This window comes from Jaculus jaculus, chromosome 1, assembly GCF_020740685.1.
Source record: "Jaculus jaculus isolate mJacJac1 chromosome 1, mJacJac1.mat.Y.cur, whole genome shotgun sequence".
In the NCBI taxonomy this organism is placed as follows: domain Eukaryota; kingdom Metazoa; phylum Chordata; class Mammalia; order Rodentia; family Dipodidae; genus Jaculus; species Jaculus jaculus.
The window spans coordinates 204,609,599-204,635,744 of NC_059102.1; the positions used below are offsets into that span (position 1 = coordinate 204,609,599).

At 34.6% G+C, this 26,146-nt stretch overlaps 1 protein-coding gene across 1 annotated transcript in view; it reads right to left on the reverse strand.

The window, feature by feature from the left end:
• Positions 1-257: 257 nt before the first annotated feature.
• Sgcz (sarcoglycan zeta) overlaps positions 258-26,146 on the reverse strand; it is a 1,272,783-nt gene continuing 1,246,894 nt past the window's right edge. The window contains exons 6-8 of the mRNA XM_045137940.1: positions 20,787-20,859; positions 7,834-7,957; positions 258-881 (exon numbers count right to left, since the gene is read on the reverse strand). Coding sequence (XP_044993875.1) covers positions 693-881; positions 7,834-7,957; positions 20,787-20,859 — 386 coding nt within the window. The 3' untranslated portion in view covers positions 258-692. The remainder of the gene's footprint in view (positions 882-7,833; positions 7,958-20,786; positions 20,860-26,146) is intronic.

Genomic DNA, 26,146 nt, shown 5'->3' on the forward strand with positions numbered 1-26,146 from the left:
CAAAATTACCTCAGGTACAAAATTTGAGACTTGGTAGACAAAGAGCAACAACACAGTGAATTAAAGAAAGAAAGAAAGAAAACTCAGGCAGAGATCCTGTTTTGTCTCATTTTGTTTTGTTAAAAACCATATATTGAATTTTATATTTTTTCTTTTGTAAAGCAAGCATTACATAATGCTTTAATTTCTTTTTTTCTTTTTTTCTTTTTTTTTAATTCGGGGAGAAAAGTTTACATCCAAAAAAGATGAATGGGAAATTGTGCTTTCAGACTGTATAGAATTTGTTTTCTGACAGGGTTAGCCATTTCATCCTGCCATCGGCTACTGGGGGTTTCATCGGTGTAATGTGTATGTGTGCAGTTCATATCCAGGTTCCGCAAAAGTCTAGAACTGTGTGCTTCACCGCATTTAGCAAAGGCACCTATGTTATTCCCCCTTTTGAGCAAGAGTTCTGATCCAGCTATCCTGCTGAAGAGGATTTCTCCTGGGCTACGTCAGTCGCACTCTGCTGAGCAGGCTGGTCTGTGGAGTCCCGCGAGAAGGTAGCGTCCAATCCCTGCTTGCACTGGAACAAGTTGCTCTCTGGACCATTTGAAGAAGCTCTGGACTGATCACAAGGGAAACTGAGCAGAACTGTGAAGCAGACGGACGGGAACAAAAGGCTATTGTGGTGTGAGGAGGAATCAGTCACTTCAGCTCCACAGGCAGATGTTGCTGCTGGACTGACAGGTGGAGCCTACTCCTGCTGGAGAAAGGTAAAGTTTGCCATTGGGGCAGACACAGAGTTCATACACTGTCTGTCGAGAATTTGAGGAACTAGAAGAAGTAAAGGAGCCGGTAGGTAGATTTCCCAGCCGGATTGTATCTGCATTTAGATATATCTGGGGGGGAGGAGGGAGAAAGAAAATTCATCTTAATTCATTTCAGAATTCTACACTCATCAGAGCACTGAATAGCCTGGTAACAGAGACTATATGCAAATAATTTTATGGGCTTAGTTGCCATGCTTGGTTGAACAAATAAATTATAATCCTACTTATGGTCTAAACATTCTGCCGCTGCCTTCTCCTTTGAGAGAAGGTGCATTCTGACAGAATGTCCAGAACATGAAAAGTAACATTGGACAATTTACTTAAGGGGCCAATACAGTTATTCAAATGCTACAGAAAATTAATGACTCTGCCATAGTCTCTCAATTTAGCCTCTTAGTCATGCCTGGTCAGTATACAGAGAAATAAGGATGTTAAGGGAGATGACATTACTGACAAGGGGGACAAGTAATTGAAAAGATTCTCTTCAGGTCTGTTTTTGTAAGTACTCATAAGACCATGAGTAAAATGCTGAAAAATAACTTCTAAAACATCAAGATGTGTAAAGGTTGCATCAAGTACAAAAGCAGTGCTTTTGACACATAACTTTAGGTATAATAAGATTTAAAATTTCCATGAAATATATTATCTACATTCAAAATTTATTTTGATAAATCTTTTCGGCAATGGAATTAATTCACTTAGTGATAGACTTCACTTTCATGGACAGTGGTTGCATGGTTTTGATATTTGTGTTGGGAAGTGCCAAAGGAAGAAAAGATCAGGGGTTTGAGTGAGCAAAGAAACAATTCTCTGTAGCTACCTCTTGATTTTTTTTTTTTTTATGCTTAGTATCCTGCCTAAATTACTAGGAGGATCAGAAAATGTTCAATTTCTTTCATCCTTGCTCTCCTCATCTCTTTCTAGGACTCTATACTGGTTCTCACTCATCTTCCAGCACCATTCTTGTACTGTCCTCCTCTATTCTATGTAATAATAGGGCAAACTTGCAAGAAATGCAAATCAAGCTGTCACTCCTGTGCTCAAAGCTCTATTCTGTATTCCCAGCACACTACAAATGAAACCTGGTTGCTTCTCTTGGGCCAAACACCCTGCATGACTTGCCCTATATCCCTAACAGCATTATTTGCAAAACTCTTTATTTTGCGCTTTCAATTTTACATTATATCAAAACTACACTTCTTGGGGATCTTTTCATCTTTATTCCCTCATTTTGCAATATTGAGTTCAGATACTTGTCAGTTGGGGTATATGTTAGCTAAATACTTAGGGAAGGAGCTGGAGAAAGATTTGCACTTTTTTCTTCTTTTAAATTTTAATTTTCTTTGAATTATAGGCAACCCTTGAAAATTGCAAATGAAAAAATCTATTCCTATATTATGAACACCTAATATTTTTCTGTACAATAACAATGCTTTTGTAGCACTGAATTAAGTACAGCTTTGTTAATTGATTGTTTCTTCTCACAATAACAGCCATTTCTCAAGACTTTGGATTAGTACATAGACATGTACTAATGTGCTGAGTGACAGGATACTTTTTGGATACTTGTCCTTCAACGTAGATGTGTCTCACCACAAGAGGATGCTAATACACTCTCCACAAAAGCCAACCCCATGTGTATCTCTTAAAAAAACCTCCCCTGGTTCTCCAAAGGTACAAGACCTCTTATTGGGCTATCCTATGTCAATAAATTATGTTACTCTCTTATGCCTCTACTAGTCATTCAACAATCTAAGTTAGAGTACTATTTATGTCTTAGTAAACTGTGGTCTCCTAGGAGACATTATTTGAGTAGAATCATCCTTTTTTTATTGTATAATTTACAAATGCCAGACCTTGTGCATAATCTCTTACAAAAGGCAGCGAGTTGTAGAACAAATAAATACATTATAAAATAAATGAGGGCCTAAATTTATTAACAGTGCTCATAGTTAAGAGGAGATAATAGAAAAGGTCCCTGTAGGTAACAAATGTCTAAACATATTACTCCAAAATTATTTCTGGATTATACTAAAGAAAAGCCAAAGGACAGAATGAATTCTTATTTTTAAAGGAGTCTTTTTCTTTCATTTTCAAAATCATTGGTGCATAGATGTGACGTATACATATGTCACAATGCAAGTTTGGAAATCAAAGGACAATATTACCTTCCACATTGAGTTGAGGCAAGGTCTCTCTTTTTATTTGTCACTGTATTCACCAACTTTCCTGGTCTGTTGAGCTCCAGAATTCTCCTTAAATATGATTTTTCTATATTGAAGGAAGTACACAACTCTAAGGAAATGAACACAAATGTTCACTTTTGTGTACAGGTGTTGGAGCTTATTTCTTGTTCTTGTCCCTGGCATAACAGGTAGCATCTCTGGCATTTGTAGTTTTAGAACTATTTGTCTTTGAATTGATCTAGCCTGGATAAATAGCTGTTGAGAGTAGCTGTTTTATACAGGTAATTCTTATAGGTCACAATCCAAGAATGTAGACTTCAAATGTGGAAGCCTTATCAAGGAAGCAATCCTTGGAGGACTTGGCCATGACAGTGTGTAGCAACTGATTTTGTATGGCTACAGCAGGGATCTGTAGTCATCCCCAGCACAAGGTCATTGCTGCTAAAGATATTTGACTAGAGGACAATTCTTATGTGCATGCATAATATTCTGAGGCACAAGCCATTGCTTCACTTGTTTAAAAAATACCAATTTTGTTAACAAACTCATTTATCTGGTTCACAAGAAAGAGAATATATATATTTTTAAGCAGGAGATTAAAAAATCAATCTTGAGGCTAGAAGAGTTATTAACAGATACCTCCTTCCAGTATAACCTTCCTGAACGTTGCCTGGTTCTTGCAGAGTAGCTGGTCTTGCCCACCCCTTTCTGTTCTGCCAAAGCAGTGTCTATGATGTTATTCATTTTACAATTTCTAAAGCTGATATTCGTGGAATCATCTACTCCAAAACTCATTCCTGTGATGAGTGTCACTCCCCTGAGCTTATGTGTCACAGCGTACTGTCTTCTCTTACCAAGAGTCCACTTATCCCAATCTTACCATTTGAAATCAGGCTTATCACTCTCATGGAAAATAACAGTTTATAAAATAAAATTGCATTTCAATTATGTTCTGGCACACACATTCTTATGTGTATGGCATGGCACATGTCATCACACTCATCCCTGACAATATTTATGATTCTTGCTTTCATCAAAGTAGAATTTGGAATTCCTTGCATTATTATGTCTAAAATGACACTTATTATCCATAGTAAAGAATTTATGTACAATTTCATTCTTTTGCATTTCAGTCATTATTTTGGATACTTGAACACAATGCTCAGTCTTATGAAGTAGTTTACAACTTACCTAAAGGAAGTGACTTCATGTTTTAGAAAAACATTTTTATTTATCTGAGAGAGAGGCAGGTACAGCGAAAATATAGGTGCCCCATGGCCTCCTGCCACTACAAAAAAATTCAGAGGCATGTGTCACTTTGTGCATCTGGCTTTGTGTGGGTACTGAGGAACTGAACCCAAGCAGTCTGGCTTTGCAAGAAAGCACCTTTAACTATGGAGACCTCTCTCTATCGCCTCACTTTAATTTTTTCATATTACTTAGGCAATCATCAATATGACTTTTTGTGATAAGTCAATTGAGGAAAGAAAAAATATTTAATACCACTTCACATTTCTTCATAAGAAATATAATATAATAATAAAAAGGTTGTAAAACCAAAGATGAATATCTCTGGCCATTGTTTATTTATAGTACATCACTCAGTTGATAATTAAATGCTAACTTGTAATTGAATCAAATAATTGTGCTAATACATTGAACAGAATAACATAAGTAGGTGATTCCTGAGTAGGAACAGAAAAGCCATTAATGATGACTAATGTTTATTATGGGGAAATGATCATGCATAACAGGAATAAAATAATTTGAACAGCAAAAGCAACTCTTTCAAAAGAGTACAGCATGCTTAAAAATATTTTCATTGTTGTTGTTGGCAAGACAATATAGTCTGCAATAGTAACACAACCCAGATGATCCACTGTAACAGTTTCTATTGTGTAAGCCTTCGCCTGGGAGAGCATGACCCTGAGTATCCTCTCTTATCTATGCAGCTGCACACTGCTTGCATGTTATCTGGTTAGTACAGTTTTGGCAAAGTCCCCTGAACTTCTGTAATTTTCCAGTTATAGTCCTCAGTCACCTAGCCCAGAAGGTTAACACACCAGTAGTATAAGAATCTCAAGATGATACCAAGCTGCCTGTGATGCTGTCTGTAAAATCTCTGAGATAAGGCAGGAGAGATGGCTTAGCGGTTAAGCATTTGCCTGTGAAGCCTAAGGACCTTGGTTCAAGGCTTGATTCCCCAGGACCCACGTTAGCCAGATGCACAAGGGGTTGCAAAGGTCTGGAGTTCGTTTGCAGTGGCTGGAGGCCCTGGCACATCTATTTTCTCTATCTGCCTCTTTCTCTCTCTCTCTGTCACTCTCAAATAAATAAAAATAAACAATTTTTAAAAATCTCTGAGATATCAGAATTCAAGAGTCTGGATTTGTAAATTATTTCCTTGAGTCCCATCAACACAAATAATTATTCTCCTCTTCCTCTCTCTCTCTCCTTCCCTTCCTCCCTCCTCTCTCTCTCGTGCTGGTTCTGAATGCCTCTGATTACCACAACATTCTAAGTGATATTACTAAATCATTTTTGTTGTAATATCCACTAAATTTATAGCATAGCCTTTTCAGTAAGTCTGCCTGTTAAAAAATCAAAATATCAAATTCAATTTATTTTAAATTATCAATTGAGTTAATTGCTGAAAGGTAATTGCCTATTAATCATTACATAACAATGTATATAGATGTTTGGATGCCCAGAGCATAATCAAATTGTCTTTCAATTATTTTCTCAAGTTGGCTTTTATGGGCTCATAATATAAGTAAATAAATAAAAAACATGAAGGGAACACACAATATCAGTTTATATCATGAAGGACTCTGGGAGTTATAAAATAGACAGCAGAGTATATGAATTATGTATGAGGATTTAAAATAATTAAGATAGAATTAAAATAAACAACCCAAAGACTGACCACTAAGATATACAGGCAGATTTGGCCAGAGAACAAATGAAATGCTGGGAAAAATAAACACCCTTAGTTGTTATAAATGAAAGCCCAGTATGGATTGAAGGAAAGGCTAGACTCTGAGAAAGTAGATCTCAGAGGTATACAGGTGAATACACAGGCAAAGACAGGTTGAAGGAAACAAAGAAGTGAAAATTAGCAAGGAGAAGCTGTGAGATCTAGTAAGAAATGAAAGGGTACAAAGTCGTTCAGTTTCACCAAAAGGCCATAGAAATAATTGGTGAAAGGAAATACTGACTAATTAGGAGAAAGCTAGGTTATTTCAGACAATTTTAGTTAGGAAGAGACATCCAAAAAAAATAACCAGGAGATACCATCCTACTTGCCAACCTGCCTTGGGATGAATGGAACTCAGGAATGGAACTCATGTCTGACTTAGATTCATCTACAACAGCCGCATCTACCTAGACGGGCAGTCTTCACTACCTAGGAGGGCTGTACCTGGAACCTGCCCCTTAAAGCTACAACCTTTACACTCCTGAGTCTGAAGAAATAATACATTTTCAATTGCTTATAAAGGCTTTTCCCAACCTTCCTTCACCTTCTCTGCATCCTGTCCCTCTGCTCTGTGATCTCTGCTTGGATACACATGAGTGGCTTCCCCTCTCAGACAGCCTGGCTGGTAGGTGCAAGTGGGCTGAATACTGCTTCTTGATGTGGATAGATTTTTTGCTTACCTTAGGTTTATACTTTGGGTAACTTCTCAGTTCAATTATATGTATGATTATGTATGATTTTCCTCTAGTCTGTGAATCTTCCACATGAGTATTTCCCTTACACTTTAGATCTATCACATGGGTTCTTTCTCCAACTCTGGTCCTGTTACCTGTATAATTTCTCTAAACTTGGGTAACCATGGGTATAACTCTCTGTACTAAATAATTTTCACTGCCTGATGCTCTCTCCTATTCACAAACAATGACAACTTTTGAGAGAGTAAAAAGAGAGAGAGGAGACAAAGCATGTGCCAGGGTTTCTAGCCACTGTAAATGAACTCCCAATGCATTTGCAACCTTGTGCATGTAGCTTTACATAGGTACTGGGGAAATGAACCTGGGTCCTTTGGCTTTGCTGGCAACTGCCTTAACTGCTAAGCCATCTCTCCATCACCACTTTTAACTTTCTTCCATGAGGAACTTCAAGATGGATGCTGTGCCTTCCACATGTGATTCTTCTAGATCTCTCTACATAGAACTTATCTCCCACATACTTCTGGCTCTGCTCCAGACTCCTTCCATAAATGAATTTCATGGGCTTTCTCATAAATGAATTTGTCTTAATTGTTTTTAATATATTTTGAAGCTTATGCCCAAAGGAAAAGTTATACAGATTAATGGGGCACCATATTATGCATACATTGGGTAATAATTAAATCATATTAAATCAGGTAATCATGCATAATTGTGTATCTTTTCAAGTATTTATAAGTTCTGTATTGTGTAAACATTAAAAATTCTTTGTTGTAGCTTTTTGAAATGCACAGTAATATTTTTTTTACTGTAAACTCCCCTAAATGTACTGCACCAGAGCAGAACGCCTTACTCCTATGAATTAGTAACTTAAGTACTGTTCTAAGATTTAAAGAGAACAAAAAAGAACCATCTCCATTCATGATACTATCTTAACATTATGTTTATATGCCAACTTTGACACTATAAGAATTTTGATGCCTTAGTTAAAATTGCCTTTGAAAAAAATTTCAGTGGAAATGTATTGGATGTCACATTTAATAACTACCAATATTTTCATAATTTAAATTTACTAGCAGTATACCTCCTTATGTCTTACCTAGAACCAAATGCATTTTGAAGACGCGCCCTCAACAGTGGAGGGACAGCCTTGCCTGGAGACTCACCTCCCCCTCTGTAGATTGTAAGTGGAGCTCCTTCCTGCAGGTAGCCTTGAAGTCACCTGCAGCTGCGCTCACCTGCACCCCACGAGGAGCTTCCATTATCAAGGACCTGGTTGGTGATTCAAGCCTATAGGAAAACATCAACAACCAAATCATTTAGAAAAAAAAAAAATCCAGAAAAAAACATAATGAATGAAAAGACTCCATGACTCAACTAGATACAATGAATCAAACAGTAGAGTAAAATTCTTTCTATATCAAGGTAAGATTTCAAGCCAAGATGAGCTTTGGGATGATGTTTACTACCTTATCCTTTTCTGGCTCAAGATAAGAAATCTTCATTTGTTCACATCAATTATTTACTCTCATGTATAATGATTTAGTAACAATTTCCTGTTATTTCCCTTTATCATGCCTACAAAGTAGGTCATGGTAAGTTTACATGTTTAAATCTTTTATATATTATCAATATTAATGAAGGAGCTTTAATAAATAAATTGGCATAATTTAGCATGTGTATATTCCTCAATAGAGTGTTTCAGACTTGCAAAATTCAAAACTTTAATTCAAACCATTAATATTACAACCCTTCAAGAGGGCAGGCAAAACTGAGTAAACTTCAGAAATTTCAAAGTACGTATTAAGCCTCTGGAAATTAATTAACATAAATAAATATCACATACTGCATATGAAGTGACCTTTCTTAATTGCTGGAAACATCCTAAAAATGAGTGACATTAGTTTTTGGAAGAAATAAGCAAAGAGGGCTAACAGTCTGAGACCAGGATGTAATGATGAACATACAATCCATAAGAAGCAGTATACACATGTTTTTCCCAAGTTATGCAAATATTTTGCTTCCATAGACCACAGGAATGTGTGAAAAGTTTCTCTCAAGCTCACTGTCACCATGGTTAAGAGGAGCTGCCTCCCTCTTGAGAAAGAAAATTCAGAGTTGTTTTGCATAAAGAATCTGAAGAAAAGCTATTCGAATGGCTAGCACTTAAGGTGATTGCCTGTGAAGCCTAGGGGCCTACTTTTGATGCTCCAGGTCTCACAAAACCAGTCGCACAAGGTGACACAAGTTTGCATATGTGCACAAGGTGGCACACAATGTCTAGAGTTCAATTGTAGTGGCTAAAGGCCCTGGTGTGCCAATTCTCTCTCTCTCATAAAGCAAAAGCCAGTTGGCTGGAGAGATGGCTTAATGGTTAAGGCACTTCCCTATGAAGCCAAAGGACCCCAGTTCAATTCTCCAGGACCCATGTAAGCCAGATGCAGAAGGTGGTACATGCATCTGGAGTTCCTTTGCACTGGCTGGGGGCCCCGACATGCTCATTCTCATTTTCTCTATCTGCCTTTTTCTCTCTCTCTTACTCTCTATCAAATAAATAAACAAAATTGTTTAAAATTTTAAAAGGCCAGTCTGTTGGGCTTGCCTCAAAAAAAAAATATATATATATATATATATATATATATATATATATGAATTCAAAGAAATAAATTTTCTTTGTCTTCTTTTTAAACAAACTCTAAACATATGCATCACCTTATACATCTGGTTTATGTGGGTTAAGTTGAATGGCTTCTATTAAAAAAATATTTATGAGGAGGCCGAACATGGCAGCTCACGTCTTTAATCCCAGCACTTGGGAGGCAGAGGTAGAAGGATTGCTAGGAGTTTGAGGCCACCCTGAGACTACATAGTGAATTCCAAATTCCAGATCAGCCTAAGCTACAGTGAGACTATACCTAAAAAAAAAAAAAAAAAAAAAAAAAGAAGAAAGAAAAAAAAGAGAGAGAGGAAAAAAATGGAGAAAATGGGTATACCAGAGCTCTTGTTACTGAAAAGAAACTCCAGATGTATGTATCATGTTATACATATGACATCTAGCTTTTTTAATCTCATTTTATTTTTTTCTCAATCTTTAAAAATATTTTCCATGATTTAAAAAACTATCCTATGGTAATACCTTTCCATCCCCCTCCTTTTCCCCTTTGAAATTCCATTCTCCATCATATCCCTTCCCCATCTCAATAAGTTTCTCTTTTATTTTAATGTCGTGACCTTTTCCTCCTCTTATGATGGTCTTGTGTAGGTAGTGTCAGGCACTATGAGGTCATGGATATCCGGGCCATTTTGTGTCTGGTAAGAGCATGTTATAAGGAGTTCTACCCTTCCTTTGGCTCTTACATTCTTTCCGCCATCTCTTCCGCATTAGACCTTGAGCCTTGGAAGGTGTGATTGGTAGAGAATCTTCTCTTTTCAGGTGGCAGTGACCTTGGGACGACTCAGAAGGTATCATGGTGCTGGCAAGAAGTGACATCTATCTTTACATAGATACTGGTACTGGGGAATCAAATACAGTTTGGTAGGCTTTGAAAAAAAATTGCCTTTAAAGACCATCTTCCTAGTCTAGTTGAGTAGTTTCTCAGTACTGAAGTCATGTAGTCATTTTTAAAGATGGTGTGAAAGAGGGGAATCAGAATTCAGAGGTGATTTCAACATTTGGAAATTTATTGTTTTATTATACTTTCACACACAAAAGTATATTTGAAACTTTCATCCTTCTTGGTCATTTGAACATCTTCACAGCAACCCCAAGGTAGTCAGTTTTTGAATATATGTATTGTTAATAAATATATATATTTTGACATTTTTCACAAAACACTTCTGATTTTTGAAAAATATCTCTTATACTTAATTATACTTCCTAGTTAAATCTATCATTAACCATTTATGTATATTATCTAAATTTGAAAATCTGATTGTATTTGATTACTGATGTCCCTTGATACTAATACATTCCACCTTGGGTAGTATAGTCCTGGCTAATACCATCTCCATTTGTTATGTAACTATAACATCATTTGGAGTGATTCATGGGTGGTATGGTTGAGCTGTTCACACAGCAGAAAGAAAAGAAATGACTTAAAGCAAAATAATATTCCAAATCATAGTATAAACCTATTAACAAATGAAACACAACTTAATGCACCTATAAATGGAAGGAACTCTTTCACTTAGTAATAAACATGGTTCAATTTATAAAATAGATCAAGATTGCTTCTCATATAGTTGAAAATGCACATATTAAATGTACAAAAAATTTTCCCATGCTTGCCATTTGGTATTGGAACATTGAGCATGTTATGTATTTCAGGGTATTTGAGATTTTCCAGTTTGATCTTTATGAAATATTTTATCCAGAGTGTTTATACTGCTCATGTTCAATATCAGCATCAGATGTCCACTGCCCATCTTACTGACGAGTAGGACTGACATAAAGTATCTCTACATAAAGAGAGAGTGAAGATTAGAGCTGACTGAATTTGAGATTATAAATGTTGACCAAAAGCAATAATCTTAGTTTCATCTGCTCTGAATGGACAAGCAGTGTTTACTGTGTGAAGTCTAGTTCCCCTTAAAATAGCCACACCTATACTAATCATTATATGAGGCTGACTGATTGATTACAATTTTATGCTTGTGGAAAATTGGAATGTTACAGATGCAGACCCAAATTATTTTGAGAGATATTTACCACACACACACACCCCAGAAGCTATTTAGTGGCTGATCGAACATTGTTGTGGGAATTAGGTAAATCCTTCTAGAATTTCTTAAACTACTAGCTTCCTTAAAACTGAAAGGTAAGAATGTTACTGGATCACATCAGAAGCTGTAACAGATTTCTCATAATTAGCTGATCTGATTTTACTCCTAATGTATTTCAGGTGGCTTAATTCATGGCTTTCTTTTGATCTGCAACTATTAACATTCACAAAACAATTTCTACATTGGAACTAGTATTTGGGGTAGCCAGGATCTGTATTCCTATGCTATAGTACTCATATTTGGTTACACAAGCTATCTCTTATTCCTGTTGAGGTAAGAGCTATGCTTATGTCAATAGATTTTAGGATTTATATAAAGTTTATAGGACATGGAATCTGTAAGTGTGCAGCAGGCTTATTATTGGATGGTACCTTGGGATGTTTAATAGAATCTCTTCTGTCCCATTTTCCTTAATCTGCTCTTCTACTTACTGAATAGAATGTATTGGTGCAAATTGTGGATAAAAAATTAATAAAAATCTTTTGAATTTCTTAAACTTATGGTCATTCTTAATTAGAAAAACCCAAGCTATATTTAGTGTAATGAAAATGACTCTGAAAATAAGCAAAACTTATCAATTGTTAAAAGGAAACAGAATGTTGCTTACCCCTACTTGTTTAAAAGCTGTTTGATTCATAAAGTGGAGACATAGAAAAGATTTTTGTCTTCTGCTACCTGAGGTCAGGTAGTATGCTTATTTTTTAGATGTTAGTGGATGGGGACAGAGTAATGGGTGTCTCAGAGTTTGTAAGGACAAGTGCCTCAAAAGAAACCAAACAGTAATGACTGGTGGTAAATGAATCTGAGAGAAGGTAAGATTGAGAACACTTTTAAAAAATGCCAGCTTTAATCTGTAAGGATTGCAGGGATCACTTGCAAATCCTGAAAATGTTTAAAATTAATTATAAAATAGTGTTCAGTTAAGGAGTATCCAATAACAATATTATAGTAATTAGATAATTTCTTTTTTCTATTTTCAATAGTATATTAAAAATAAGTTGTAGTTATGAAATATTTATTAAGTGCATGGCAATTAAAGCAAGCTTAACAAATATTTGCTGAGCTTTCCTAACTGCATATAATGAATATATAAACCAGTGTTGTGAACAAAAAATCATTACAGCTCAACATTGACACTGAAATTTTTGGAAATAATAACTTTTCACCAAGACCATTTTGAAATTATTAAATGTCAATATTTGTAATGGCATGTATACCTATACTTTCATAAGTATAAGACCAGTCCCATAATGTTTTTAGAAAGCATTGCAATTAAATTGTTATATACTGACATTAATTCCTAAAAGAATATCATTAAACAAATAGATTTAGGAAAGTTTAAAAAATTTTTTAAAAAAACACATATTACTAGCCATGGTAGCTTATCAAATGTATTGGTAATTGTGTAATTATATGTTTTATTGACTGTTATATAAATTCAACTGCACTTATTAGAAGCTGGGCGCTTCTAGAAGTGATATTATAAATTGTAGGATAATACTGAAACCTTCTGAATTCTGAAAATGCTGTGTAGATTTTAAGGTTATGCAAATTATTTCCAAGAAGCAATGTGGGAAACTGAAGCATAAACTCAGTGAAATTTAATTACTATGTCAAAAGTTATACCAACCTAATGAGAGAATTAAATATAAGAATATGAATAAGAAACTACATAAGACTTTTACTCCAAGTACTAGATGCAGATTAACTCTCTGATAATTAGCTACCTAATAAATAAAACCATAGCTCCAAATCACTTTCAAAGCAGAATATTGTAGTTGGAAAAAGACATTGTTAGATTTGTCCTTCTTTATTAGTGAGTCAGCCATATATATACAGTTATGTAATACGAACTAATTTAAATACTGGACGTATTATCTAGTGAATCTCTGCATGGGTTACTTCTTAATCATTCCACCGATACGAAGAAGAGGACGTTATATCCATATTTTATCTACACAGAATACCAGGGTGGTTGGGTGATGTTCTCAGGACAAATAAGAGAATGTTAAAACTTACAAAGCTATAGTAATCAGGGCACAGCAGAATAACAAAGATAGGAATGAAATAAACAGACTCCATAGACAGATTTTTCTAACTGTATGGTCATTTGATTTTTAACAAGGGTAATAATGTGATCCAATGACTAAAGCAGTTTTTTTCAACAAATCATGCTGTGCTAACTAATGCAATGGACTACAATCTCAATACACTATCATTAAAAGAAGAATGTCTCAGTGATAGCATGCTTGACTTACATGCACAAAGCCCTGACTTTAATACCCAATATTGTAAAAGCAAAAAAACAAATAATATTAATAATAATAACAATGATGACAATAACATCACCAACAAAATTGGCAGCTCAAATCACAAGACTTTTTAGTGGAAATATCTTTGTGATTTAAGAGTAGTAAAACTATTTCAGGCTACAAAATTCAATAATTAGTAAATATTTTAAAATGAAAGTTCAGTATCTTCAAATTTCAAATCTACCTTTCAAAACATCCATTGTTGAAATGTGTATATAGTCAACTGAGGAATAACATTCCAAATGGACATATGTAACCTAAAGCCTGGCATCAGGTGATATAAATAACCTTCTAGTTAAACAATCTAATTACAAACATGCACATACAATATATATATAATACATGAAAAAGTGATTAAAATCAGCTGTCAAATAATGGCAAATTAAGAACACATAGGTAGCTCTAGTACATTTCCATTGTAATAATTGGAATTAATAAGATTGCACAGCCAATATTGGTAGGAATGTGCAGTATCTCACAATGTCACATATTTTTGGTTGAAAGATAAATTCTTTTAGATAATTCTTGTACATTTATTTTGTTATTGCAAAAAGAAGTAGCCACATGTTCTCCATAATATTAGGAAAATGCACACATAAAACAATACCTGTTCCAATAATACAATATTAATAATCTATAATGAAGACACTGATACAGATAAAAATCATAAATAGATGTCAAGCTACTATGGGTAGTGCATGCCACTTGACAAATTAAAGTATATTATAATATTATTTATTAATACTCAGAATGTATTCCATGCTTTAAAACAAATGAGAACAGAGGTTGCCTTTCTGGCAGTGCAGCAATTCAATTGGAAGAGACAGAAGACATTTATTTAAGTGATGATAGTAACATATCTTGAGAGATATTTTGTGAACATAATTGTAAGCATTGGTCAAACTTCCAAAAATTGACACTTAAGTATGCATTTTATTGCGTAATAATTTTATAACAGAAGAAGAGACACAAAATATAATCTGAATTGTGTTAACTGATAACACATATTGAAATCATTAGGGAAGATCATGTAAAGATCTGTCGGATTGATATTAAAATGGATAGAATGTAATATATACTGCTGGATTTATAGGAGGCTAGAGATCTAGATATATAAATATGTATATATGGAAATTGTAATAGTTAAAGTTAGGTAGAGTGTATTTGGATGCTCACTAAATTATACTTTTGACTTTGAATGCTTTGGAGTACTTTCTTAGGACAATACTGACAATAAGTTGTCTACTTTGTAATACATTTTCAAGTAAAGCATGTAGGTCATGATATTACAATATTGTGGAGTAAGTTCATTGATGAGTATTTTGTTGACCCTAGAAGCAGGCCATGGATTTGCCACTGGGCTAAGTATGCTCTCACTTTAGAGAATGTCATTCACTTGTCTTTCCTCCCCTAATACAACTACACATGGGCAACTTCCTTTACCTGTGTCTGATTGTGACTTCTCCTTATAAGAGTGGAGACTCCTACCACAGTCAAAATAAGACAGAACTTGGAGGATGTATATCTCTATCACATATGAAATGTAGTGAACAATATTAATGACATGTTGTATTCCTATACTTTAAAAATACATAATTCCTGTTACTAAATAAGTACACCACTATCAATGCCAAAGTAGTCAATATCTCTACTTTACAGTTAGCTACAAGTACACACAAAAGTATATATTATTAACAATAAAAATTTAAGAATGTTATATTTTTGGATAAAAATAATCCTATAGATAATAAAATGGCTATATTTATTATTTTAAAAAATATTTTATTTTTTATTTACTTGACAGATAAAGAGGGAGAGAAAGAGAGAGAGAGGATGGGCATGCCTGGGCCTCCAGCCACTGCAAACGAACTCCAGATGCGTGTGCCCCCTTGTGCATCTGGCTTACGTGGGTCCTGGCTTACATGATGAATTGAACCTGGGTCCTTTGGCTTTGCAGGCAAATGCCTTAACCATTAAGCCATCCCTCCCTATATTTGTTTTTAATATAACCAACATACATAAGAAAATTTTCATAATAAACTCAATGAAGTACTTTTAAATTCCATATAAATGATAAAATATTTGGGGAAGGAAAGTATGAGCTAAAATTTCCAAAAAATGATGAATGAAATAGGATTTTCTTTGGAAATTAACATTTAGTAAAAAATTATTTTGGATAAAACAAAATAGCATTGGAATTATTAACATCAAAGTTTTATAATGGCACACAGTAGAATCTCAAACAAGAAAAATGTATTGATAATAAATTAATACATGACAAATATAATTATTTCAAAGTGGACTATAAGCATATTATGTAACAACTGAGGCTTAATAAAAGGAATACCAATAATTAAAATGATGTAGTTAGATTGTTACCTACTTGAGGTATTAAAAACTAATAAATCACTAATTGGAAATTTCTGTAAAATTTAGAATATATTCAAGAAGTAATTTCTAATTTTATAAATTCTACTAAGAACTAAGAACATGCACACAATAAATCACAGGCTAATATAAGAATGCAAGAAAATATCTAATAGTAGAAGTGAACTGTTTGTATTCACCTTCACAGTTTTTTTCTTTGAGGTACTAAAAGCTGAACCAAGGTTCTTGCATTTTAGACAGGTGTACCACCCCAAAGCAAAACCATAAGACAAGACAGAAAGCCCAGAAATCAGAGAGGAAAGTAGCAACAGTAAACCATATAAAAACATATGTAGACACATATAATTATCTATATAAATAGGCACATGTATGTACATATATACACATGTTGAGTCTTGAAAGAATTTTATTGTGAGAAAACATTTACAAGGTAATAAATGTATCAGTAACATTATGAAGATCAAATAGGTGCTCACAGGCAAAAAGAGAAAAAGCACACACTGAAAAGCTTAAAATATACAAGAATATCTATTTATACAGAGATGGCAATTAGTGTAGAAGATGGGCTTGCTCATACATTTCCCTAGAATTCTTTAGCATTTCTGTGTTGAGATAAGCAGATAGCAAATATGTGTAAAATATTTTCAGTAATGCATAAACAGTGCAAATTGTGGTTGAAATTTTTTTTCTTGCTTTTAAAAACTAACACTGGTTTTATCCCAATGCCATTAAATTTTCAGTTCAGCCTAGAATCCCAGAAAGATTTTAAGAGTTGTATGTCATTGTCACATTTGAATATCCAGTGTTATAGTTCTCCAGAATTTTTACATTCTGAGAAAAGAACCCATCTTCTTTATCACAAAGTCCCAAATGCAGTTCCTAAATGGAAACTCGTCCAGAAGAACTTAAGCTGCTTACTTCCTGTCCTCATTGCCTTGACATTTCAAAAGGTGATGGATATTCATCAGGTACAAATGGCATTACTTTTTTTTATTTTAAAATTTTTATTTATTTGAGAGCAACAGACAGAGAGATAAAGAGGCAGGGGTGGGGGAGGGAGCAGAGTGGGTGTGCCAGGGCCTCCAGCCACTGCAAACGAACTCCAGACTCGTGCACCCCCTTGTGTGTCTGGCTAACGTGGGTCCTGGGGAATTGAGCCTTGAACCCGGGTCTTTAGGCTTCATAGGCAAGTGCTTAACCACTAAGCCATATCTCCAGCCCTAAATGGCATTACTTTTAATGTCTTCATTTCTTTTCACTCATGCCTCCCTTTAAATTGTTTGTCTTAAATTAAACCAATATTTCAATCAGTTATTGCTTTGTTTTTCCTAGTTTCCAAACTAATGTTTCTCTTAACATTCATTATTTTAGTAATTCTATGATGACATACCAATACATACATAGAATGCAATAATAAATAAAAATTAGTGGGCACATAAAGGGGGAAAAAAGGAAAAGGAGATAGAAATTATAATATACTTTAAATAATATACTTTAAAGATAATATACTAATATATACTTCAAAGAAATATTTATTTCTCCATAGGTAATCACAATAGTGAGAAAGTGATTTGCCCATTAGTGGACAAATGCTTCAAGGAAAAGATGTTCCTTAGAAAATGCTGATTTTTTTCCCCTTTGCATATAGGATAGATACAAATTAGATCCATGTGTTTCCAGAATTTAATTGCATTCTACTAAATATAGTCATCCAATTTTGAATTATATCTGCATAAAATGACAATGAAGAAAACATGTCAATTATAGGATTAAATATTGATCTATTTTACTTATTTCAGTTCATGCTCTTCTCATTCATGGAACAGTGTGTCTGAGGCCCAGGCTGTCTTTGGCAGAAGGCATTAATTACACAATGGCCTTCATCACTTCTCATCATAGAGTTCAGAAATTCTTTGAACTATAGTACATTGACTGTGTATTAGTAGAAGACATTTCCTAAGGAAGAATTCTAATATTTGGAACATTTCAGACAAGTATTACAATATTTCCATATTATTACCTTAGCACATATTTTCTTTGACTTTAGCAATATAGAGAGGTACAGCAAAAAGAACATAACTTTTTATAGTAAATCAGAGAAAATATACAAGTATGGGTTTAAATGAGTCTGGAAACACAGCAAAATGCATAGTACATATTTAGACATGCCTCAAAAATCTCTTGAATATATAAATTGTAGAAACCCACATGTCCAAAGCATAATATCTATACTCCACTACAAACATATGAAATACCCTTTAGAAGCAATTTCATTCTTGATAACAGCCAAACTGAGGACTATGTGGTTATATTCTCAAACTACTATAAAATTAAATTGGCCAACTCCTCTTACTCAATTTGCATTAACTGACTGTCAGTGAGAAGGACTTACTGCTCTGGACAGGAAACTGTCAGCTAGGCTTGTCAAGATTTTCTCAGCCACTCTGCATTAAACTTCAGTACACAAATCAATAATTGAATATCCTATCGTTACTGCACTTCAATTTGCTTGAGTTTTGGAATTTAGACTAGCAGCACTCATTCTAGGGTTTGCCAATCTGCTTTTAGCTCAAGATGATAAGCTCAGTTTAGCTCAGTATTTTAATAATGAATATCAGAAGATAAAAATCATAAACAATATACTAACTATAATTTAACTGAAATATATACTTGTGATTTTGGGAACTGTCAGCAGGAAAATCGAAATAATGGTCCTTGTTCATTTAGTAATAGATTTTGTAATAAAATTATGAAATGTGTACATAATTACTAACATGAGAAATATTTTTTCTTTCAGAATGTAGAGATAAATATGTGTATGTAAACACTAAAATATATTTAGATAAATACTTACATTATTATTATTATTATAAATATTTTACAGAAAACAAAATTATACCTGGAAGTTCTTACCCCTTCCTATAACATAGCATCCATTGATCCATGTCTCCTTAATTTCATTTTCCCCTCCTTTCTTCAGTCTCTGTAACCAACATTATTTTCTCTAATTTCAACAAGTTCAACTCTCTTATTTCATATGTGACTAAGAACATTAGATTACTATGTCTGATGCCTATATCAAAACACTCCAAAGTGATTAGTATCAAGATTATCATCTATCTTCTATCGATCTAACAATGTATCTATCTCTTGAGGATGCTCTGTTTACATTCATTCAGTTATTATATTATTTAATTTTATTTTGTTTCTGTGATCCTATTATCACATAACTATCACAGTAATATATATGAAATACAGTGCTAGCTACTGTCTCATTTGCATTAAGCAAGGAACATATGGCTCCTGATCTAAAGGAACTTACCTCAAACGGACAGAGAGAGAATAAACAATAGTTATTTAACTTAACAATGATTTTAACATGCAAGTTTTTAATGCCACTATTGTTGCATTGTTAAGTGTACTGAATAAAATAGATAATGGATTAACATGCAATTTACCTATCAGAAATTATTTACACAGAACATTTGTTCCCCATTTATAATTTATTTATTTATTTGAGCCAGGAACTCACTTTGTAGCCTAGGCTGACCTTGAACTCAAAGTCCTTCTATCTCAGCCTCCTAAGAGCTGTGAATAAGGCATGATCCACCATCTCATCCACCGAATTACATTTATGAAATCAAGAATTTCTATGCAGCAGTCTGAAGATTTTTCATTTAAATTTTTATTCACAGTTGTTATGGTTATCTTAGGAGATATATTGGTTAATCATGGTTATCAATTTGACAGGATTTAGAATTACCACGGAAACAAATCAGCAGACATGTCTGTGAGAGATTTCTAGACGAGGTTAATTGAGGTGGGAAAACCCAACTTAAGTTTAAGCAATGCTATTCCATATTCTGTTGTCCTGGGCTGAATAAAAAGAGAAAAGCAGAATGAGCATGAACTTTCATTTCTCATTCATGGCTGTGGACTGAATGTGACAGGTTGCTTCATGCTCCTGCTGTTGTACATTCCCCACCTTGACAAATTGCAACTTCAAACTGTGAGCCAAAATGAATCCATCATTACTTAAGTTGCTTCTGGTTAGATATTTGAGTCACAGCATTGAGAAAGTAACTAACAGGTGGGCTCCCCATAATTTTGATATTTCACAATCCCCATATAAATGAGACTTCTAGCAATGGGACAGTGATGGCAACCTGCATATTCCACTGGAAATACTAGATTGAGGTGTTACCACAGGGCCCTGACAGTCAGTCATTTTCTGACTATGGGTTTTCATTTCTTTTTTATTTCTTCCTAACTCAAACTCCTTAATCATAGAATTTTCTTCTGATCCTGGTCTCCTCTTGCCTGTGACTATGTATATCCCGTGATTTGTCTCCATCAGATATCCCAGCATCCCTGATTTTATCAGTCTTCCTCTGAACTGCCCTTTCACAGTCATTTCCTTTCACTTTCCAAGTCCTTATTACAGGGATATAGACCGTTTACATATTAAGGAAAATAAGGAAGTTTGTATAACGTATGCTCTCTTGCTTTCAAATAGCTGATTATTATGGAGTCAGGGGAGTTCCAGTGCTTCATGCAAATGCATAGCACACACGCTATTTACGTGATGGTATTTACAGTGACGGAAAGTATGGCATGGTACAGGAGGGAACACTTACCTGAGGTCTTGGGATGGTTCTGCTCTGATATGTGGTGTTTCCACAGAGTGCCCAAATACTGCTCCTTCCATACCTGTGGGCAGTGTGGACGCAGAGGTTATGGTAAACAAGGCCTAAAACACACTGACTTTCCTCTCTATGTTTATGCATAAAGTATTCCATTTCCAGTGGGAGGATTGGATACAAGAGCAAAGATAATGAAAGAGCGATATTGAAAGAATCTAAGATAGGAAAAACCCAAGGAAGAATGTAATTGGTGCTGTGTGAATGGCCCTGTTAACTGTTTTTAAGGTTACATTATTGTTATTTCAAATTGAGTGAGAAATTTTGACTTATGATAAAAAAACAAAGGCCCCTCTGCTTTTCTGGCCTTATTTTCTAGATGAGTGGATTTGACAGAGGGATAGACTGCAATAATTGGTTCTGCCTAAACATATGAGAACATGGATAAATATATGAAAAAGTGAGCTCCATTATAACACAGTTCTAGTTATTTAAAGATAGGTATGAAAGCAAATGCTACATGAACTCTGTGGAGTTAAGATGCTGTCTAGACCTCAGAATCTCTTTATTTCATTCTGTTATATTTGAGTTCATCTGAGGGCATTGTTGTCTGTAGAAGTTGTGCACTCCAACACCTTGCTCAGACAGTTAAATGACACCTGAGCAGCTAAATCCACTGACTGACTCCATTTGATTTTCTACAATAGAGCTTTTCTATGGTTTTACTGAGCAAAAGGATGTACTCCTCTCCAAAAATCAAGGGAAAAATAGCTTTTAGACACATAATTACATAATCATTAAATAACTTTTATAACACACAAATGTTCTAGATCTTTTCCTTCAAATTAAAGTTTTTTTTATCTAATCTTCAAATATTTTTTTTAATTTTTTATTTATTTATTTGAGAGCGACAGACACAGAGAGAAAGACAGATAGAGGGAGGAGAATGGGCGCGCCAGGGCTTCCAGCCTCTGCAAACGAACTCGAGACGCGTGCGCCCCCTTGTGCATCTGGCTAACGTGGGACCTGGGGAACCGAGCCTCGGACCGGGGTCCCTAGGCTTCACAGGCAAGCGCTTAACCGCTAAGCCATCTCTCCAGCCCTAATCTTCAAATATTTTTGATGTAACAATATTATGCTTGTATTACTACTTTAGTAATACAATGCAATTCAAACTATACAATAAAACATACGAAATATAGTTTTACTTAATATTAAGGAAACAAAAAGTAATAATTCAATAAGCATTGATGAATTGGTATTAGGAAATTAGAGAATCTTGAAAATTCTTTAAAATAATTGGTTGCAAAGGAGAATGTATTAGAATAATCTAATGATTATTTTTATTAAATAACAACACGCATATCAATATTGGATCATGGGATAACAGATTATTTTTTCAAAGATCAGAAAATAATTTCATATATTACCATCCTAATGGCAAAAGTATTAATCTAGCATAGTAAGCTCCTAAGGCTACAGATTGTAGTATCTTCACTAAAAGCTCCTAGTATCTGACTCCCTTTCAATGGGTTTCCCTCTGAAAAATGTTCCTTAGTGTTTTTTATTGCTTTAATAAATTTAAAACAATTATTTATTTAGGAGAATATTTTAATATTTTGTGAAATATTTTATTTCTGCAAGGGGAAACTTGCTTAAGATGGGTTTTGTAAAATTAAAAATAATTTTAGGTGAGCACTATTTTGTTATTTTGCTAAAGATGTCCTTAATATCAAGGCATAAATTTACATATCTCAAGGAGAAAGACTGATAGTTTGATATCAATTATAACTTCCAGATTACATAGCTATCCATGTGTAAAGTTCCAAAATAAGTCAGAGAAGATGATAGAAATATAATTAAAGAGCAGTGATAATATTGATTTTCAAACACAGATTGGCAAACCTCATAACAACACAGAATATATGTGTATGAAAGTAAATTTGAGTGACATCAGAAGTTAATTTTTCAGTGATCATTAAAAGCTTAAAGGGGTCTCAATTTTAAGCTTCAATATAGAAAATTATTTATAATTTTAGTAGTTATTAAAGAATTATACTTATCACGCAACATATAGGGATAATTTGAAAACTGAGAAAAATAACATAAATAGCTATCTAAATGTAGGCTTTTAGACAGAGAAGAAAATTACCCTTCTATTTCTCATTAGCATTAATTTGGTAAAGAAATAATGATGATCAAGAATATTCTTGAAGGTTGTCATGAAGGAAGATCAAACCAGATGTATGAGATAAATATTATAACAGCAGAAAGAATAATGACAAAAATAATTTTTCCAGACTATCACATTTTACACAAAGGACAGCTGAAAGTATTGAGCCACAGATAAATTTCAAATAAATATAAAATGATTGATGGCTTATAAAAGTGTTTATGGGCTGGAGAGATGACATAATGGTTAAAGTGCTTGCCTACAAAGCCAAAGGACCTAGGTTCAATTCCCCAGCACCCACATAAGTCAGATGTTCAAGGTGGTGAATGTGCCTAGAGTTCATGTAGTGACTAGAGGACGTGGTGCACCCATTCTCTCTGTCTCAAATAAATAAAAAGATATTTAAAAGTATTTATTTTACATGTGTATATAGTGCATATTTGGCATTCACCCATGTGCGTGCAGAGTATGTGGTATGGCATGTTATGTGGATGTAGTATGTACACACAGTGTGCACATGCACATGGCCTGTATACATACATGCAGAAGCCAGAGGACAATGTAAAGTGTTCTCTTTTTGCTCATCCTTGACTTCCTTGTGACAGCATCTCACACTTAACCAAGAGCAAACTCCAAGCTAAAGCTGCTGTTTATGCAGCATTTCAGTCAGCAAGCTCCAGCAATTCTCCAGTCTCTGCACACATTGGAACTGAGGTTTCTGAAGTGCGTAACCACACCCAGCCACTTATATATCTGCTGAGGAATCGACCTTTGAGTGTCTCAGTCCCTTTTATTTGCACCGTGAGCTCTCTTAACCCCTGAGCTATGTCCTCAGTCCTTATATATTTTAATCATAGTCACCTCTCACTGCCCTCACTCCTACTAATCCCTGTGCTCTTTCCAGTGAGTTCCTCCTTCTAGATTCATGACGTTAGCACTTTCATATCTTTATTTGTGACCAAATGATTTAATCATGAGTACTTGCATACTCCATACACATCACATACACATTTAGTGGGCATGGACAACTTAGCAGTCAATATACCACTAAAAGAAAAAGTCTCCCTTCCCCTAGCATTCATTAAGTGCTAGTAGTAAAGAAGGGTGGTGCCTTGTGAACCACTCCCTCATTCATTATAGGAAATTCATAGGTTCAGTTTTGTGTATATTTGTGAGGTAAACACAGCTACTGTAAGTTCATGAGTGTAATGATCATGTAATGCCTGGATGGTAGTGTTTCACAGCACTACACCCATCCTGTGAGTCTTAAATCTTTCTGGCCCTCTCTTTACAATATTCCTTGAGACTTGGAGAAGCTAATGCAGTTATACCATTTAGTGGTATGCCCTCAAGAATAACTTATCTTTGGCACTTTTGCTAGCTATGAGTCTCTGCAAAAACTGCCACCCACTGCAAAACAAGCTTCTTTGACCAAGGCTGAGAGTAACACTAATCTGTGAGCATAAACATAACTATTTAGAAGGAACTTTTACAGGCATATCATATCCATTTAGAGAAACAATGGTAGGTTCACCATTGACACCTAGTTTTTCCAGCCATGGATTTTGACCAGTTTTACATTAGCAGACATAAATCTTTATTGTGGACTGTAAGTATGAATCCAGTTAGAAAGGGATCGCATACCCCTATACCAGTCATGACACAATTGCACTGAGTGGCCCTTTTTTTTTGAAAAAAATTTCAGTATATTTTATAATATTGTAGGGGCTATATAGTAAATAAAATTTAATATTCAATAAATTTGAATTAAATTCAAATAAGTGAAAAATTAATTGAAGTATCATGATCTTTATTGAGAAACACTGAAAACTGATGCATATTTATTGAAACAAAGAGCACATATTTTGATTTGACTTCACCTCTGGCAAAGAATGTATAATAAATTCTCACATGACAAATGACAGAGATCATGGAGAACAAAAAGTTACAGACATGAAATGAACAATAGAAAAGATACGTTAAATTTGTATATTTAAGTTTGCTGAGTAAATTATCTACTATTTACAGGTATGGGACCTGCCAGTAAAACGCGGTACAAGATTCTGGCCTGGGGAGGTGGTTCAGCACTTAGAGGTGCTTGCTTATATAATTGTCCAAATGGGGTTCAATTAATTAAATGGCCATGTAAAGTTGGATGCAAAATGTGAAGTAGGTATGTGAATTCATTTGCAACAGCAAGACACACAAGCACAAACACACACACACACACACACACACACACATATGTGTGTGTGTGTGTATATATATATATATATATATATATATATATATATATATATATAATTTTAGCAAAAATGATACATGATTCAAAGTCACATATGGGCGTGATGACCTGCTTTGATTTTAACAACTCATATGAAAAACATCCAGATGTGGTGGTACATGTTTGTAACTTCAGTACTGGAGAGCAGAAGAAACAGAGATAGGCAGATCCCTGTGGTTAAGTCAGTAGCCTAGCCTGATTGCTGAGCTCCATACCAGTAAGAGATGCTGTGAGTCTTAATCTGTAGTTGCCACCTTGCAAGGATATTAAATCACCATGCAAATAAATCTCTAGCAATATTTCTGTGGGATTTTCTGCGTTATATTAGTTAAAGTGAGAGGATCAAACATAGATATGGGTGGCACTATCCAATGAGCTGGGTTTCTGCCCTGTATGAAAAGGAGAAAACTCTTTAAGCATTCAGTATTCATCTCTCTGCTCTCCTTCTGCCCTACTGGTATCATAATATGAGCTGGATTACTGCTTCATCCATGTTTTTCCTGCCACAAGTGACTTCTGCTTAAAACTGAGGGCTAACAATCAGCCCTTTCCTGCCTTAAGCTTCTTCTGGACAAGCATTTTGTCTCAATAATGAGAAAGTAACTGATATATAACATTGGTACAGAGATGTTGAGCCATTGCTATGATAAACCTGACCTTAATTCTGAGGTCTTAGTCTTTGTTGGAATTGGCTTGCAGGAGTTATTTGCGTAGATTTTGAATTTTGGACTAGAAAAACCTTACAATGCTAAATCAGAATTTAATAAGCTGTTCTTGTGGGAACTTGGAATATCAAAAGGCAGAGAGAAATTATGACAGTGAAGGCTTGAATTATGAAGTTTCAGAGGTGCAGAAATCTGTCAGAACTGGGATATAGGCCATTCATGTGATATTCTAGCA